This window comes from Lissotriton helveticus, chromosome 2_1 (assembly GCF_964261635.1).
Source record: "Lissotriton helveticus chromosome 2_1, aLisHel1.1, whole genome shotgun sequence".
NCBI lineage: Eukaryota > Metazoa > Chordata > Amphibia > Caudata > Salamandridae > Lissotriton > Lissotriton helveticus.
Genome location: NC_136059.1, coordinates 80724690 through 80741534, shown reverse-complemented (window position 1 = coordinate 80741534; position 16845 = coordinate 80724690). Strand labels below are relative to the sequence as shown.

At 44.5% G+C, this 16845-nt stretch overlaps 1 protein-coding gene across 1 annotated transcript in view; it reads right to left on the bottom strand.

Annotated features, from left to right (window-relative positions):
* Nucleotides 1-1566: 1566 nt before the first annotated feature.
* The window catches only part of CYP26B1 (cytochrome P450 family 26 subfamily B member 1), a 96605-nt gene continuing 81326 nt past the window's right edge, over nt 1567-16845 (bottom strand). The window contains exon 6 of the mRNA XM_078674494.1: nt 1567-7925. Within this exon, the coding sequence (XP_078530620.1) occupies nt 7533-7925 (393 nt within the window). The 3' untranslated portion in view covers nt 1567-7532. The remainder of the gene's footprint in view (nt 7926-16845) is intronic.

The window sequence follows — 16845 nt, the reverse complement described above, 5'->3', positions numbered from 1 at the left end:
ATAGTGGTATTTAAAACATTTGTGTACTTGTGATGTAAAGTGCTCTGACATCCTGCATTGGGATGGAAAGTGCCACAACTCATCCCAATGCAGGGTATCAGAACGCCTTACATCACACAACAGCCTTTTCATGAACATTTGCAGAGTGATCTTTATCTTTCCAGGAGCAGTGAGTGGAACAGCGGAAGCCCACTCGTAAATCACACCACAAGTAGAAAGCTTTTTTTTATTTTTTATTTCAAATGATTTTATTGAGAAAAGAGTTTTATATACAGAGTACAGCATATAGGAGTACAGTATAGGTCGCCTGAGGGCAAAACTTGATCACTTTGCATGCTGGTTGGGTTACATACGGCATCTCATGGAGCATGTATGCGGCAGTCATATACTTGGTGTGTGGCGTTATGAGCGGCTTGTATTTGTACCCACAGGTGGTAGGGAGAGGAAAGGAAAGTAAAGAAAAAAAAGACAGACGTGCTCTGCAAGTAAAACGCGGTGCAATGCAGATTGTGTGGCCTTTTAAATAGATTTTGGAATTGTGAAAGCGCATCAAGACAGCGCAGCGCTGCTATTGGATGACTTTTTAAATATTTCAGTGTTCATGAAAGTGAGACAGCAGCGCTGTCTCAAAGCCTGATGCGTACTTTCAAGATCACTAAGATATTTACAGGGCCATGCAATCATTTGTTTCACAAGCCCTGCAGCCACGTTCCAATTACTAAATAGAATCAACTCCTGACCCAAACACGATGGGAACTGGCAAAAAGTCGGTACAACTGTCGAGGAGCGAACAGCATACAGCTTGTCCAATAGTTACGAAAGCAGACAATCAGCGTCCTGGGGCTTGGATTAAGAAGAATGGACCCGCCTTCGGTGAGTACATAGGAGGGATTTTCTGTTTGCAAAAATGTAAACCACTCACCTGGCGGCGAGCGGCACTGGCAGGCATTCGGCAGCAGGGGCACTGGGACAGGCAAGGCAAGGGGGGGTAGGCTAGAAATAATTAAAATATGGTGCGGTGAGAGAAGGCCTCTCGTCACGGTCCTGCACGTACCCCAATGCGCATGTGATACCTCCAACAGTCGCGCCCGCCCCAGCCCTAAAGGGGGTGAACTGAGCAGGCAGCGCAGACGCGGAGGTGGAGACATCGGAGTACACGCGACCCGACCCACCCCTTAAAATGGCACTGCTGCTCTCGGATTAGATTAACTAAATTTTGCTTTTTTCCACACGGAGCAAGGAGGGAGGCAGGCACACAGCACAGGCAGCAGAGTACAGTAGTAAGTGACTACTACTGTACTGAGTGTCCCAAAAATCGGCCCCACCCACACCCAGCAAAAAAACCGGCCCAAGTCCCAAAAACCGGCCCCCACCCCTGGCAGTTACCGGGGGATTGCCCGGTATTGTCAGTCCGGCCCTGGAGAGAAGTTACCGAGAGTAAGAGGTTGCTAACGTGCAGCGTGTTTGCATCCTAAATGTTGGCTAGTAGTAAGAGATTACCTGATCTGTCCACTGTTCTTTGAGAGGCACATAAGGATGTATTTGAAAAAAAGTTCGGATGAAATATTGTGAGGTTTTAATCTTTTATTATGGAAGTCTATAAAATGGCCACATTGATTATTTCAAGATCACAAAATACACAACATTCATTTTAATATGGGAGACACATAATACTATGTACAAACATTAAAAACCACATGACTGGAATAAAGCACACACGCTCATACCCACATAAACGTCCACACGGCGCCAAATTCATAAAAACAACAAAAACACAAGTGCTTCTCTTAATATTTAAAAACGACTGCGATATAAACATATTAATATTTGAACAATGTTTACAAATAATAAAGGGAAATTCATATTTTACTAAATAACAAATATTTAACGGCAAAAAATGTATACTAAATATCTATTTATAATTATAACAAAAATAGTACTTATAATAGTTTATAAAGACAGACATTTTTTTAAATTCTGCAACAGTTGTGTATAAAATAATATATATATTTATATAGTGAATTAGCCAGCATAAGGACTGTGCTAGGAATAATTCTGACATTCAAAGTGCTTATTCTGCAAATCCATTGCAGTAACTTTTATGTTTTTTTAAGTCAAGTTATACGGTCATAGGAACGGCATTCATGAAGGATCATCAACCATATTAAAAGCAATGCAAGACTGGGACACTCAGAAAATTACCCCGCTCTGCAAAAGGTAAGAGGTATCACCTACTGAAGGCAGCCCATATTTATAGCACGCATACTTGATGCTGCCACAGGCTAGGTCTTACTAGCTCTTTTCTTATGGCGGCCATCAGTAGCAATGGGCCAGAAATAGAATGCTTTGTTAAATCTAATGAGCGGACAACATATCCCTCTATGTACAAGGTCAGGATATAAAGATCACAGAATTAAAGAGAGACGTTTATGGTATGTGTGCCAGCTACCTAGGTACATGGGAACTTTTGGTGATTGGAATAGATTCCCTCCCTGAAGGAAAACGTGAAATAGAATATTTACTTATGAACAAGTTAAGAGCCGCAGGCGTTCATTATTAAGTCTACGGGATGCATAGCGACTTCTAAAAAATATTGTTAAAGCAGAAAAATACTTTCTTATCGCACTTGTTAAAGTTTTAAAATTATCTAATTCTTTTGCCAACTTAAATAAACACCAAGTAACAATTTTGCCAGCAGGAGAAAATGAAGTGTCAGGAAAGGTCTCCGCGCCTCCATGGCTGGGGATATGCTCCTTAGTCCTTCTAATCCCGCCACCTTCTGTAGTGTAGCAAAGCAGCAGCTCCATGGAAGACCAGAGGCCACTGAAGGGGTTTCATTCTGTGTCTCCAGGTGAAAGATCCCAGCTACATCAACTTGATGCCATGTCTGTAAATGTGCATGCACCCTGAGCTGTGTGTATAAAACACACACATCTACAAGCATTGGCAAATGCAATAGGTCTGGGTTTAATGTACTGTCAAACACAAAGTGTTTGCACATTAAAGCCAGACACTTGTAAGAAATGAAAGGTCACTAGTATGAGAAGAGAGAGAGGAATGCTCCACTTGGCTGAGCTAAGAATGATGTGATTGACACAGTACCCAGTTAATAACTGGAAATGGCTGGTCCAGAAAGGGTAATGGCTGAAGGGGATGTGCCCAAAGCCCACTCAGTATATTGTACGCATTAGGTCAAATAATAAATGGTCAGGCAGATAGGCCTCTACGAGTTAAATGGATTATCGTTGGGTACAAATCCAACAGTGTGGTTAATTTTATTTTCTGAAGAAAATATAAACTACACAAAGGGATAGATTATGTACTTACACAGTCCCTGTCTGTACTACCCCAGCGGTTGCTATTTTACTTTTCAAAATCTTGAATCCAGCTGAGATTTACTGATGGTGAAATAGCATCATTCAGCCAACTTGGTCGTAGTGCTTAAACATCTGTGCATCCTGTGGTCAAATGCAGATGAGTCTTACTCAACACGGGGTTGTACTAGCAGTTTGTGGTAGTTAGAGCTCTACAGTATCAGATACTTACTTCTAATGCATACTTCCCTTAGCAACACATCATGGTCACCAAGTACGAATGTATCGGTTGTATAGCTCACACTGAAAACGTAATCGCTTCTAGGCACTGTCAAAAGGAGTCGAGGTTGAGACCAGAATAAAGATTTTTTTTAAGTCAAGAGGTTCATCTATCGGCAGAGAGTGGGGTGGTGTTTGTAAGCCAGGGTTAGGGTCGGTCTTACAGCAACGAGCAATCCGCATACATTATGCATTGCGGTGAATAGCAAAGTGCAGCCAGCATACAGGGCAGCGTAGAGAAAATAGCACAAGTACAGGGCTGCATAGATCAAAGAGCAGCTGGCATACAGCATACTGGGCCCCATAGAGCAAACAGCAGCTTGCTTACAAGGGCATGTACAGAAAAGAGCAGCTCAAATACAAGGCCATGTACAGCAGGCAGCAGTACACATACATAAATAATACTGGACAGCAAACACCATAATGGGTGTGTTTATCAAAAATCTGCTTCAGAATGAGCAGCCTGCTTTGTGGTCATTTCGAAACTATGCTTTGTTGAAAGAGCAGAGGGTTCTGCTTAGTGGTAAGGGTCAGTTTAACTACTGGAGTACTTGAACATTATGCCTGTGTAGAGAGGGAACCAAGGGCCTATCTCCAGAGTTTCAGACCCAGGGTTAATCTGCTGGCCATCCTTTGGGTGGCCCAAATAGACGCTATCTGGTACAAGAGGATGTGCCTGAAAAGGCCGGGAGATGGCACATTGTAGGTACCAGAGCCATCAATAGCTTTGATGACCAAGAGTTGCTGATTTACAGAGATGAATGGGCCAATAGCATTCTCTCCTTTGTTCTTGCTGTTTGAACAATAGCACCTATGCAAACGCATGTGTGCTGGCGGATCCGAAGAAGCACGTGCTGGGCTACAAGCAGGCCTTTCTCTAGGTCGCATTTCATGCTCTGAATAATAGCACTTAATGCGTTTCTGCTGGTAAGTTCCAGTGCATCATGACATGGCTGTCTTGGTACACACGAGGCAGTAACTGCATTTCTCAGCAAGGCTGTGTGCGCTCATCCGACCTATGTGATTGGGCAGCAACTGCATTTCTCAACATTACATTAAATGGGACAGTACCAGCACTGTATTTTATGTTCAAAGTTTTATATTGGCACAAAAAGAGCCTGAAGGCGTTTAGTTGGCCTAACAACATGTACTGGTATTTAAAATACAATAATTAACATTGGCTTGGGAATGCCTTATACGAGTTGTTAGGATGAACTTCTCAGCAGGGCTGCTGTATTTGAATAGGATAGTGCCTACAAGTCTCAGCAGGGCTGATGTACTTTGAATAGGACAGTGCCTTCATTTTTCAACAAGACCTTGAATGGTCCAGTACCTACACTTCTAGGCAGGGCTGCTGTACTTTTGACTAGGACAGAGCCTGCATTTCTCAGCAGGGCTGCCTGCACTTGCTCAGTTGGACAGTGTTGCTAAACTACAAGCACTGCTTTCACGGGAGCTGCTACTGTACTGTACAGTCAGATACCATACCTGAACTTTAAATAATAATGGTGTATTTAATAGTAAAACTTGATTTTTGGATTATGCTTGCCACTTGCTCTGCTCATGCTGCAAACCATTTTCACTCACTTTATGTAACATAATCGGAGGAAACCTATATGACTGCCTTCACTGAAGAGTAAAATATAATAGTGCTAAGCCCAACTTCGGTGCAGCAAACCCTGACATTTGGTGTTGTGGCGACTGTCCACTGCCACTGTAAGCTCTGTTTATGGAACCATGAAACCAGCCAGCGAGTTGAAAGACACCCAAACGCACAAGGCATGAGAAAGGAAGTTAAATGGAACTAAGCTTTTTACTACAGAGCCTTCGATTAGCCTACTGTAAGAATCAATTCTCTGCAGTGTCAGGATCTGCAAAAAACATAGCTGGTACCAGCAACTGCAGTATTGTGTTCCAAGTCCTTCTCTGATTTGGGAATGAGATTAGCTTCATCATTGCATGAACACAGAATCTCAGCCCGAGTGTGAGACCCTAACCCCTCCAAGGAACCTTGCTCTGGCAGTGTGGGTCTAACCAAGAGCTGCTACCCTTTCACATTTAATAATTCAGACGAAGACTTTCAAACATTCCACTGCCAATGACGATCACCGCCCTCGGCAGATCTGGATACAGCCAGGGTTCTAAGGATTACAGCCGTTTCTCTATATTATAGGAACTGTTGCCAGGCATGTGACATCTGGCCAAAACCTTTTGGTAAAAAAGCAGCATTACATTTTACTTACGTTTTTATTTGACTGAAGTGGTGCTCCAGGAGAACAAGGCTAGTACTCCCTCTATTCGCTACCAGTAATGAACCATTTTGTAGGACAAAGACTATCTATATGAAATGGTCGAAGTGCATTGCCATGGTCTTAGTGGCCTTCTTGAAGTGCTAATCAATACAGAAATAAATAATTTGTTGGACCACTAGTGATACTATATGGATCAGTATAGAAAGAAATACATAGAATTGTGTAGTTCGAAATAGCAGACAGATGCATCCCAAGTCCTAAATGACCTAACACACGGCAGTCAAACATCACAGAGCTGAAAGAACCCTGAACAAAAGGTCACAACCGATTTTTACAGCAGCCTATGTAACCTATACCATACAAACTCAAGACTTGTGTAACATTCTTAACCCCCACCTGTCGTCTACTATTCAGGATGGTAGTTCCAAGGAGCGCCCTTATTAGTTTGTAGTGTCATTCGTCATCTATATCAGACAAGGTGGCTGCATGGTTAGTACTGACATAGCTAGAAATGTAACAATATATCCATCATTAAGTGGCCAGTTTTCTGAAAACTGTAATAAAGAGCAGTTTAGCTTAAATTGATATACCCCAACCCTAAAACAAATCAAAACTAGCCCCATCAAAATAAGACATGTCAGCGTCTGCCCTACCGCATAATGAACTCGAAATTTCTCCATTTTATCACAAGATGGGAATGGCCCTTTACAATGTCAAATTGGTTCTTACCATACTCAAGGAAAATGTTGCTCTCTCCCTATTGCATGACAAGAAATCAAGAGCAATGAGGTACATCCTACTGTATGACAGTTTGAGCTTGCCCCTGTGACCTAAAAAGTCGCAGCATCTTCTATTGCATGATAGGTTGTGGCAGCCCGAAATGCGTAATGTGGGTTGCAAATTATTTGTGAACCTGCTATATGAAAGTTGGGGTTACCAAAAACTAAGGCAGGTTGAGACAGCATCTACTGCTTGGCACGTTATGAGTAATCCCAGTTCATAGCAAATTTGAACTGTCCCTATGAGTTGTAAGTTGGTTATGACCCTACTGTTTGACAACTTGGGATTGTCCATGTGTACTGCAACACGTGACTGGCCCTACTATGTGGCAAGGGAACCATTTCTCATCACAAACATAGGTCCAACCCTTTTGCATGAAAAGGTCGGGCTGCTCCAACTGTGTCAGCTTCTACAAATCAGGGGCAATCCAAGCAGTGAGGATGACATTTCATGTTCAGTCCAATAACAAGCACTGTCCAATATCATGTGTTAACACTGTAATAAGGGAGGGTTATGTTAAAGAGCCGGGACCACAACATTCAGCTTAGAGGCCCGAGTAGTCCACCTTCCAGCGTACAACTGTATTGCTCAGTCCACTCTGGATGACTTCCTGTTCGTTCATGTGGAGCAGATGGCTGCCAATCCAGAGTCCATTTGGATAGAACTGAACAAAAATCATTTAGCATTTTGTTTTTGCACAGAAATCACTTGTTTCCACAACATTTTTGGCAGCTTTGTAAAACCTTTAGACATTAAAGAATATTTTGCTGTGATATTGTTCTGAAGAAGCTGTTCTGCTGAAGCTGTGGTTTTGTTTCTCTGTTGGTTTCTGTACTTGGTTTGTATTTTTACTTTGTATTATTATCTCCTGGCAAGAGTAGGAAAAAACGGATCCTTGAATTGGTGGTTACACGGTGGCGCCCAACATGGTTTCTGTTTCAGTTATGATTTCGTTCTGGTTGGAATCCAGTCCAAAGAATTTGACCTTGAGTCCATCAACAGGATGGACCACGGGCACCGGCATAACACGTGGAAAGGTCCGTGTAGCCAGCTCAAATCTGCTGGTGCTGGCCAGTTCAATGGCTAAGGCCTTAAGGAAAAGTTTGGCTAGGTTTTTTCCAAGACAGGACCGAATGCCACCACCAAACGGAAGGTAGTGGAACCTGCCGTCCTTGTCTTCAGTGCGGTCTATGCCAAATCGGTCGGGGTCAAAAACGTCCACATCCTTGAAAACCGGAGCAGTATCATGGGTGTCGCGTATACTGTATAGTACACTCCATCCCTTGGGGATCTGGAACCCCTGCAAAGAAAAACAAGACATTTTTAGTCAGTGCGTGCGACACAGAATGATTTTGAAACCCATACTTTGATTGCCAGTGCCTACTACAGGTAGCTCAAGGCTGCTTACTTTGTTCTGGACATCTTCTGGACATCCTAGTGAAGTATAAACCCAATCTAGCACAACCTGTAATCTCAGATTTAATGGATTTACATGTTTCCATTTCCCCCCAACAACTACTAGATATATTAGTAACAACAAAATGAAGTGCTGGACTGGAAAAAGGGTACGTTGAATACAGAATATTTTTTTTTTTGCCATGGTCTTTTCGCTTCTGGTCGCTTTAACTGAATACGGTTCCTCCTTATCAGTTCAACATCAGAGTTGCTCTCCTTCGGTATTATCCAAAAACCTGGATCTTTTCCAAAGCTTCGTGATAGTGCGACCTTATTGCAGTCTTTTTGATACCAGATCCCGACCATCAAAGCGACAAGAAAAACGTTTACAGCAGTATGTTACCTTTATAAAAGATGTAAATAAAACAAATACATGTGTGCCCTTGATAATAATAACTAAATGCCAGAAATATATGACACTCAGGCCGAATTGGAAAGCAGCCACAGCATTAGGTTTTGAGAAGGATGCAAGTAAGAAAGAAGGGGGGAGAGAATGAATGGATGGATGAAGGGCTAGATGGTTGGTATAACAGAGATAGCAATTTTCACACTATAGGTAGAGTTAGTTCACAACTTCACAGAGAGAAAGAGAGCACTTTTCACTTTTTTGATCTCTAATCACTTTGGTCCAGATCGATGAATCTTCAAACAACTTCCAAAAAAGTATATATGCATCTTAAATTGATTCAGGAACATTTATGACAGATTCTACCCATATATTGTGATCCAAAAAGTTAAATACTCCATCCAAACTCCCATAGTCATGTTTCTGGCACATGGCAAAAATCTCTGGCTGGGTTTACACTGAAATTTCACCAGAAAACAGAAGTTGGTCCACCTTAATTGCCGGGGATGATTTAATTTAAATATGCGAAACGTTTTTTGAAAAAATTAAAGAGGCCAAATGTAAGTTTTTTTTAGGGCTGTCTCATCAATTGATTTTATCAACTAGTAATGACATTTTAATGTAAAATTAAAATCTGAGCGACTGAGATTCTTTTCTCCAATTGGACATGTAATGGTTGTTGAACCATGCTGTGAAAACTGACATACATTTTAGTAATAGTACATGTGTTTGCAGCTTCTGTGCTGTCACACGACCAGTTGCATCTTCTGTGATGTCATAGACAATGCCATTGCCGAAGTCATACATGATGACATCAACAATAAAATTGATCATTGATTATATTAATTACGATACCATGTTTCAGATGAGTTGCGCATAAGGAGGGAAATTACTTATGGTTACGTACCTATCCATAACTGGGGAAGCCATTGCTTTGCAGGTTTTAAATTCAAAACAATAACCTCCCTTTAAATGAAGTTTTATAAGGCATTTTTGTTGTGTAGTTTAGTTACTGAGCTTTGATAGACGGAAAGATAGCTAGGCAGACAAACAGACACACATTTCTTAACAGGCCCTCATTAAGAGCAACCACAAGGAGGCTGACTCACGAGTGAGTCTCTGTTTTCACTACTGCCAGCAATCAACATACGACAGGGATAAAAATCAGAAGCTGCACAAAACCGCTGCATTCTGCCAAGCCTCAGACCCCCCTCTCATCCAAACTCGACTGCCGACACCGAGGTGCATGGAGCCAAACCTCGGCTCTTCCAGCTCCCCCGCCAAGATGGCAGCCTTGACGGCCTGGCTGGATCTCTGTCGCTGGAATGGGCTTTGGATCTCACTTCTGGAGTTGGATGAGCTTGAGGAGGCATGTGGGAATACAAAAGAAGGTTTCTCGCCAATATACAAGCAGCCAAGTATGCTTGCTTCAGCCACATCATTAGGTTTTGGGAACTCCACGCAGAGATGTCAATTAGCCAAAGTTATTTTAGCTTGGCTCTTGATGGGCCACCATTTGACTTCAGGACCTCATTCTACAGAAGATTGTCTTCCAATGAACGTTTAGTGGTGCATCCAAATTTATAATAAAAATACCCCGACAGAACACTGACTCCTAAAGAAAGAAAGGGGGATAAGAAAGGCCGAGTGAGTGTGATATTGGGAGCGGATGACTGGGAAGCAGGAATTGAAAAGGCAGCATTGTCATTAATGGCATTGACCTCAGTACTTTAGGTATTCAGTACTGTAACCGAGAAGCAGCATGTACTCCGTGCTTAATTTGAGCTGGTGGCTGCAGGAGGGGGCCCATCGGCTCTCTTTTTGGGGACAGGCACATTTTTTAATTCATCAATTTTTTTGATCCAGAGCAAGTGAGAGAAAAAAACTAAGAGAAAGGAGGATTGGAAAGATAGAAACACTGTTTCTTCGAGAGAAAGCAGGGATGAAAAAGAAACTGCAAAAGTAAGATAAAAGGGGCAGGGAGTTTCTGGTGGCGGATGAAAGAGGCATGAATGGAATCAAGACTACGCAGTCTTAGTACTCGCCATGCAGACAATTGGTGACGCTGGCTGCAGGCTTCTGAGCAAAACTGTGGGCCCGGCGCTAATTCTTTTACAAATTAAGCACTGTGATGGCCCGATGGAGTCACAGCGATTTAGCACTCTTAACTGCAGCGATTTAGCACTCTTAACTGAAGTCCCATCACATATTTTGTTCTCCGCATCTGCTAAGATTTCCAGCGATTCTTTCTTATTCTTCTTAGTATTCATATAATATTTCTATTTTTGCATCCAGTTCTTGTTTCAGATATTTTTCACTTGGAAATCATTAGCAGATGCGTCAAGCTAGGTCAAACGTCTTCTATTTCTATACTGCTTGGAGCCATCCCATTCGCTGGCTCCAAGCGCTGATGCAGGAGTGACTGCCAAAGCTCTATCTAGGTTATTTCTGAGGCCTGCAGACATGGGATTCCAAGACCTTTCCTGGAGAAAGTTTGTCTTTCTCATCAATAAGTTTTGTTAAGTTTCTGATTTTTGGCCATAACTTAGTTTGCTAAGAGTTTTTTACTTCCCGGCAGAAAGCTTTCCTCTGGATAATGAGATTTTCGTACTAGACCCCTGCCATGCCAAACTCAATCCATGGAGTGTGGTTCATGCTATGTGCATATTGGGATCAGGGATCCAAACTCCATGCTGCAAAAGGTGTAGAGCAGTGTGTAGCTTCTCTGCGCACAGCGGCTTTGAGGAGGAGAACCACTGTGTTCTGCAAAGCATACTCTCTGCAGAGCCAAAGGCATTTTTACAGCTACACAAAGACACCTACATGGCATACACAAAAGGAAAAGTCATGTTTTTCAGCTGGATGTCCCTAAGTGATAAACGTAGCCAAGTGCATGCCTTCGTGGAACTTTTCATCACACTCCATAAAAGTCTACAGCAAAGCTGGGCCCTCTGCCTCCGTTTTATTCTCATTGACAAGCCACTGTCCTCGATTCCATGATGGCGAAAGCTCCGAGGGCCTGACTTCTAGTCATGTCTTCCTCATTTCATACCAGTGGTATCAATAATTCTGACAAAGGCAGCAACATAGTGCTTTGCCGTAAAACTGAATACCAACTAGAGGCCTATAGACACTTGAATGATCCCTTGTGCTCCAAAAAAATCATGTATGCAACAAGTCAAGGCCATCACCAAGTTGTTCAAAGAGGATTTCGTTGGTTGGAAACATGAGGGTCTTATATCAAAAGAAGAGTACCTCTTTTTACATAATGAATTCCCAGTCTTGCCAATATTGTATTTTATTCCAAAAATACACAGAAACATGTCCCCAGTTCTGGGCTGACCATTCATATCAGTGAGGAAGGGCCTTTTTGAGAAAGTTTCACGTTATGTGGATATTTTCCTTCAAGAGTTTGTTGTTGGACTATCTTCTTATATCCGAGACACCAGTGATTTTTTTTTAGGAAGCCTCTGGACTTACATTCTGATGACTTTGGACATTGCCTCCCTCTACATGAGTATCGATCACATGGATGGTTTGAGGGGGGTTGAATATTATGTGAACAATAGACCATTTTAATTATTCAACCATAACATAATGCTGTTAAATATGATAAATTGGTGCCTTCACAACAATTTATTTTCTTTTGGAAATGAGATATTCCAGCAACTTAGGGGTGTCGCCATGGGGCCGTGCTTATCCCCCAGTTATGCATGTTTACATGTTGGTTGGTGGGAGGAGCGAGTCCTCATGGAAGAGCACTGCTGCTTCGACTGGGACAGACATGTGGTTAATTGGTGGTGCTATATAGACGATGTGTTTGTTATTTGGAGGGGCACACAAGTCAAAGCCGAAGCCTTTGTCAAAAGAATGAATATGCTACTTACCAGTATGCATCTGTTCTTGGCATGTAGGGCTGCTAACATTCATATCTTATGCATAGATCGCCGCCTAGTGTTGGGTCCGGATGATTGCACATTGTTGTCCTGGAAGAGTCTTCGAAGTATCACGAGATAGGTGGCTCCTCCCCTGGACTACAGTGCGCATGGGCATCGACTCCATCCCCAGATTGTTTTTAGCCATTGTAGCAGAGATGGAGTGAAACAGTGTAAAGGATGTCCATGCTAATGATGAATATAGAGAGAGTATCTGCAGCCGCTATGGGCACCGGGGAGGAGGGCGGGCGATATGAATGTTAGCAGCCCTACATGCCAAGAACAGATGCATACTGGTAAGTAGCATATTCAGTTCGAGGCATGTGGGCTGCTAAATTCATATCTTATGCATAGAATACATAGCAGTCCCTCCATTAACGGCGGTTGCCCGTGCCAGCCGCAGAAGCTTGAAAAAGTGTCTTGAGAACAGCCTGTCCTACAGCTGCTTGCTGTTTTGAATGCACATCTACACAGTAATGTTTAGTAAATGTGTGTGGTGTAGACCATGTGGCTGCTCTACAAATGTCTTCTAAGGGAATGTTCCCCAGGAAAGCCATGGAGGCCCCCAATTTGCGTGTGGAGTGCGCCCTTGGGGGTATTGTTAAAGTACGTTTAGCCTTTTGATAACAGATTTGAATGCACTTAACAATCCATCTGGCTATTCCTGCTTTGGAAATGGGGTTGCCTTTGTGCTGTGCTGAGAAGGCAACAAAAAGTTGTTGTGTCTTTCTAAAGTGTTGTGTTCTGTCAATGTAGTACATTAGCGCCCTCCTAACGTCTAATGTATGAAGCATTCTTTCTGCTACTGTTTGTGGGTTTTGGAAGAATGCAGGCAGGTCAATAGTTTGGTTGATATGAAACTGTGACACCACTTTAGGAAGGAATTTGGGGTTAGTGCGGAGCACCACCCTGTTGGAATGTATTTGTATGAATGGCTCTTGGATTGTGAGCGCCTGCAGCTCACTTACACGTCTGAGCGATGTGATAGCAATGAGAAAAGCCACTTTCCATGTGAGAAACTGAATCTCGCAGGAGTGCAGTGGCTCAAAAGGTGGGCCAATCAGCCTAGTGAGGACCACATTGAGGTTCCACACTGGAGCCGGTGGTGTTCTTGGAGGAATGACTCGCTTCAGTCCTTCTAGGAAGGCTTTAATGGCAGGCACCCTGAAAACAGAGAGGTGTTGCCTATTCTGGAGATAAGCCGCTATGGCGGATAAATGTATCCGAATGGAAGCGTACGCTAGATTGCATTTGTAAAGATGTAACAAATAGCAGATGATGTTAGGAATGGATGCATCTAGCGGGTTGATATTGTTGTCTGTACAGTACATGACAAACCGCTTCCATTTAGCTGCATAGCAAGCTCGGGTAGTGGGCTTTCGTGCCTCCCGGATGATGTCCATGCATTCTGGAGGCAGGTTGAGGTAGCCAAATTCTAAGACTTCAGGAGCCAGATCGCCAGATTGAGCTGTCGCGGATCTGGATGCTGAATGTCGCCATGGTTCTGCGTCAAGAGCCGGGATGTGAGATGCAGCCTTTGATGCGGTACCACGGAAAGTTCTAGAAACGTGGTGTACCATGGTTGGCGTGCCCATGTTGGAGCAACCAGGATGAGAGTCATCGAGTGTTGCTTTAGCTTTCTTGCCACCAGCGGAATGAGAGGCGCTGGGGGAAAAGCGTACGCAAATTTGCCTGACCAGTTCATCCATATCGCATTCCCTTGCGATTCCGGGTGAGGGAACCTGGCGGCAAAGCTTTGGCATTTTGCGTTTTCCCTTGTGGCAAACAGGTCTATCTCTGGATGACCCCACTGCTGGAAGTACGGGTGGAGTACTGATGGATGTATCTCCCACTCGTGCATTTGATGGCTGTATCTGCTTAGCAGATCCGCCATCTGATTGTCCTTGCCCGGGAGGTGTTCCGCCATGAGGAAAATGTTTCTCTGAATGGCCCACTTCCACATGCTCTGAGCTAGATGAGACAGCTGTGGAGAGTGTGTGCCTCCCTGCTTTTGGATGTAGTACATGGCGGTCATGTTGTCCGTCCGGATCAACACGACTTTGTTGCACAAATGTACTTTGAAGGACTTCATCGCCATGAAGATTGCCATCAATTCCAGGTAGTTGATGTGCAACTTTTGCTGCTGGGTGGACCACAGTCCCTGCACAGTGTAGTGGTGCACATGAGCTCCCCACCCTTGGAGAGATGCGTCCGTTGTTAGGATTATCTGTGGCACTGGCTCTTGGAACGGTCGGCCCTTGCAAAGGTTGTGTGGATTCCACCAATGCAGAGAGTTGTATGCCCGACCGGTCACCAACACTAGGTCTGTTAGCTGTCCCCGAGCCTGTGTCCACTGATTTGCCAAGCATTCTTGGAGCGGGCGCATGTGCAACCTCGCGTGCGGGACTATGAAGATGCAGGAGGCCATCATGCCTATCAACTGCATGAACACTCTCGCTGGCAGGGAGTGTTGCGGTCTGAACTTCTGGCACAGCGACTGAATACTGTTGATTCTGACTGGGTTTGGCTGAGCCATAGCAGTCAGGGTGTTTATTGTCGCGCCCAGATACTGCCGCACATGGTGTGGTTGAAGGTGCGACTTCGGGTAGTTTAGCGAGAACCCCAGGCTGTGAAGGAGTTGAATAGTGTGGGACATGTCCGCGGCGCACTGTTGTTCCGACTTTGCTTGAACAAGCCAGTCGTCTAGGTACGGGTAGACATGTATGTTCTGTCTCCTGAGGTGCGCCGCCATTGTCGCCAGACACTTTGTAAACACTCTGGGGGCAGTAGTCACCCCGAAGGGTAGGACTTTGAACTGATAGTGCCTGTTTAGAATGGTAAACCTGAGGTATTTTCTGTGGGATGGGTGGAGTGGGATGTGGAAATAAGCATCCTTGAGGTCCAAGGTTGCTAGGAAGTCCCCTTGATTGAGCAGGGGAAGGATTTGTTGCAGTGTCAGCATGTGAAAATGTTCTGACAGTATGTACATGTTGAGGGGGCGTAGATCCAGAATAGGTCTGAGGGATCCGTCCTTCTTTGGGATGAGGAAGTACAGGGAATAGACCCCTGTGCCTTCCTCTTCCACTGGCACGAGCTCGATTGCGCCTTTTTGCAGCATCACCAGTACTTCCTGCTGCAATAAGTGCAAGTGCTCTGCCGACATAGGACGGTGTCTTGGGGGAATGTTGGGAGGAGTGGATGTTAACTCCAAACAGTAACCGTACTGGATAAGTTTTCTCACCCACCTGTCCGTGGTGATGGACGTCCAGACTGGCAGGAACTGCTGGAGTCTCCCCCCGACAGGTGTGGTATGGTCAGGGGGCAGAGACAAAGAGTCACTGTTTGTTGGCGGCAGAGGTACGGGAGTTGTTGTTCCCTCTGCCTCTGCCCTTGGCACTGTTACCTCTGTAACCCCCTCTACCCTGCTTGGGGTACGAGGATTGTGCACCACCCTTCGCGTATTGTGTTTGTTGACCCAATTGTCCTCTGGTAACACCACGTGCTCCTGAGCGACGAAAATTGTTTCCCCTGAATTGTTGTGACTGAAGCGCCCCCATGGACTTAGCAGTCTCGTTGTCCTTTTTAATTTTTTCAAGGGTGGTGTCTACATCTGGACCAAACAGGGGAGAAGTGTGGCTCACTGGTTAGAGGAGGCAGACCTGGAAGCAGAGGTCAGCCCGGGACCAGGGTTCAATTCCCTGCTCGGCGGGCTCTTGAGTCCTAAAATGTCCATGGACTCGACAATTCTCACTCCGGTGCCTACTCGATTCACAGGTTCACACTCTGCGACTCTGGGCAATAGCTTGCTTAATCTCCACAACGGCCCCTTGCGGCGGGATGCCTGGCTTTCACCTTGCGGATACCCTGCCGGGGTTATCTCACAGGGGAATACCAGGACGGGTTCCCTAAGCAAGCGCTTAGAAACCGCTTGGTGATTTGCGCTATATAAATTCCTGTACATTTACATTTACAACAGTGTGTCAGGATTGACGGGCTGGTTGAGGATTGTAGTTTGGATGTCAGGCTTAAATCCAGATATGCGAAGCCAAGCTTGTCGCCTCAACATGACGCTAGTGTTAATCCCCCTAGCCGCTGTATCTGCCACATCAAGTGCACACTTTATTGCAGCGTTGGAGATAAGCTTTCCCTCTTGTATGAGCATTTCGGCTGCTTCCTTAAACTCATCAGGTAGGTGTTGAAGGAGCTGTTCTAGGGTGTCGTAATGCGCCCTATCGTATCGTGCCAATAGTGCCTGTGTGTTTGCAATACGCCATACATTGGCAGCCTGCGCCGCCACCCTCTTGCCCGATGCCTCAAGCACTTTCGACTCCTCGTCTGGGGGAGGAGCTTCACCCGTGGTTTGGGAGTTTGCCCTCTTGCGGGCATTGGCGACCACCAACGAGTCCCGGGCAACTGTCCTCGAATATATGCAGGATCTCCAGGTGCTGGCCTGTATTTTTTCTCGATACGTGGGTTCACCACTC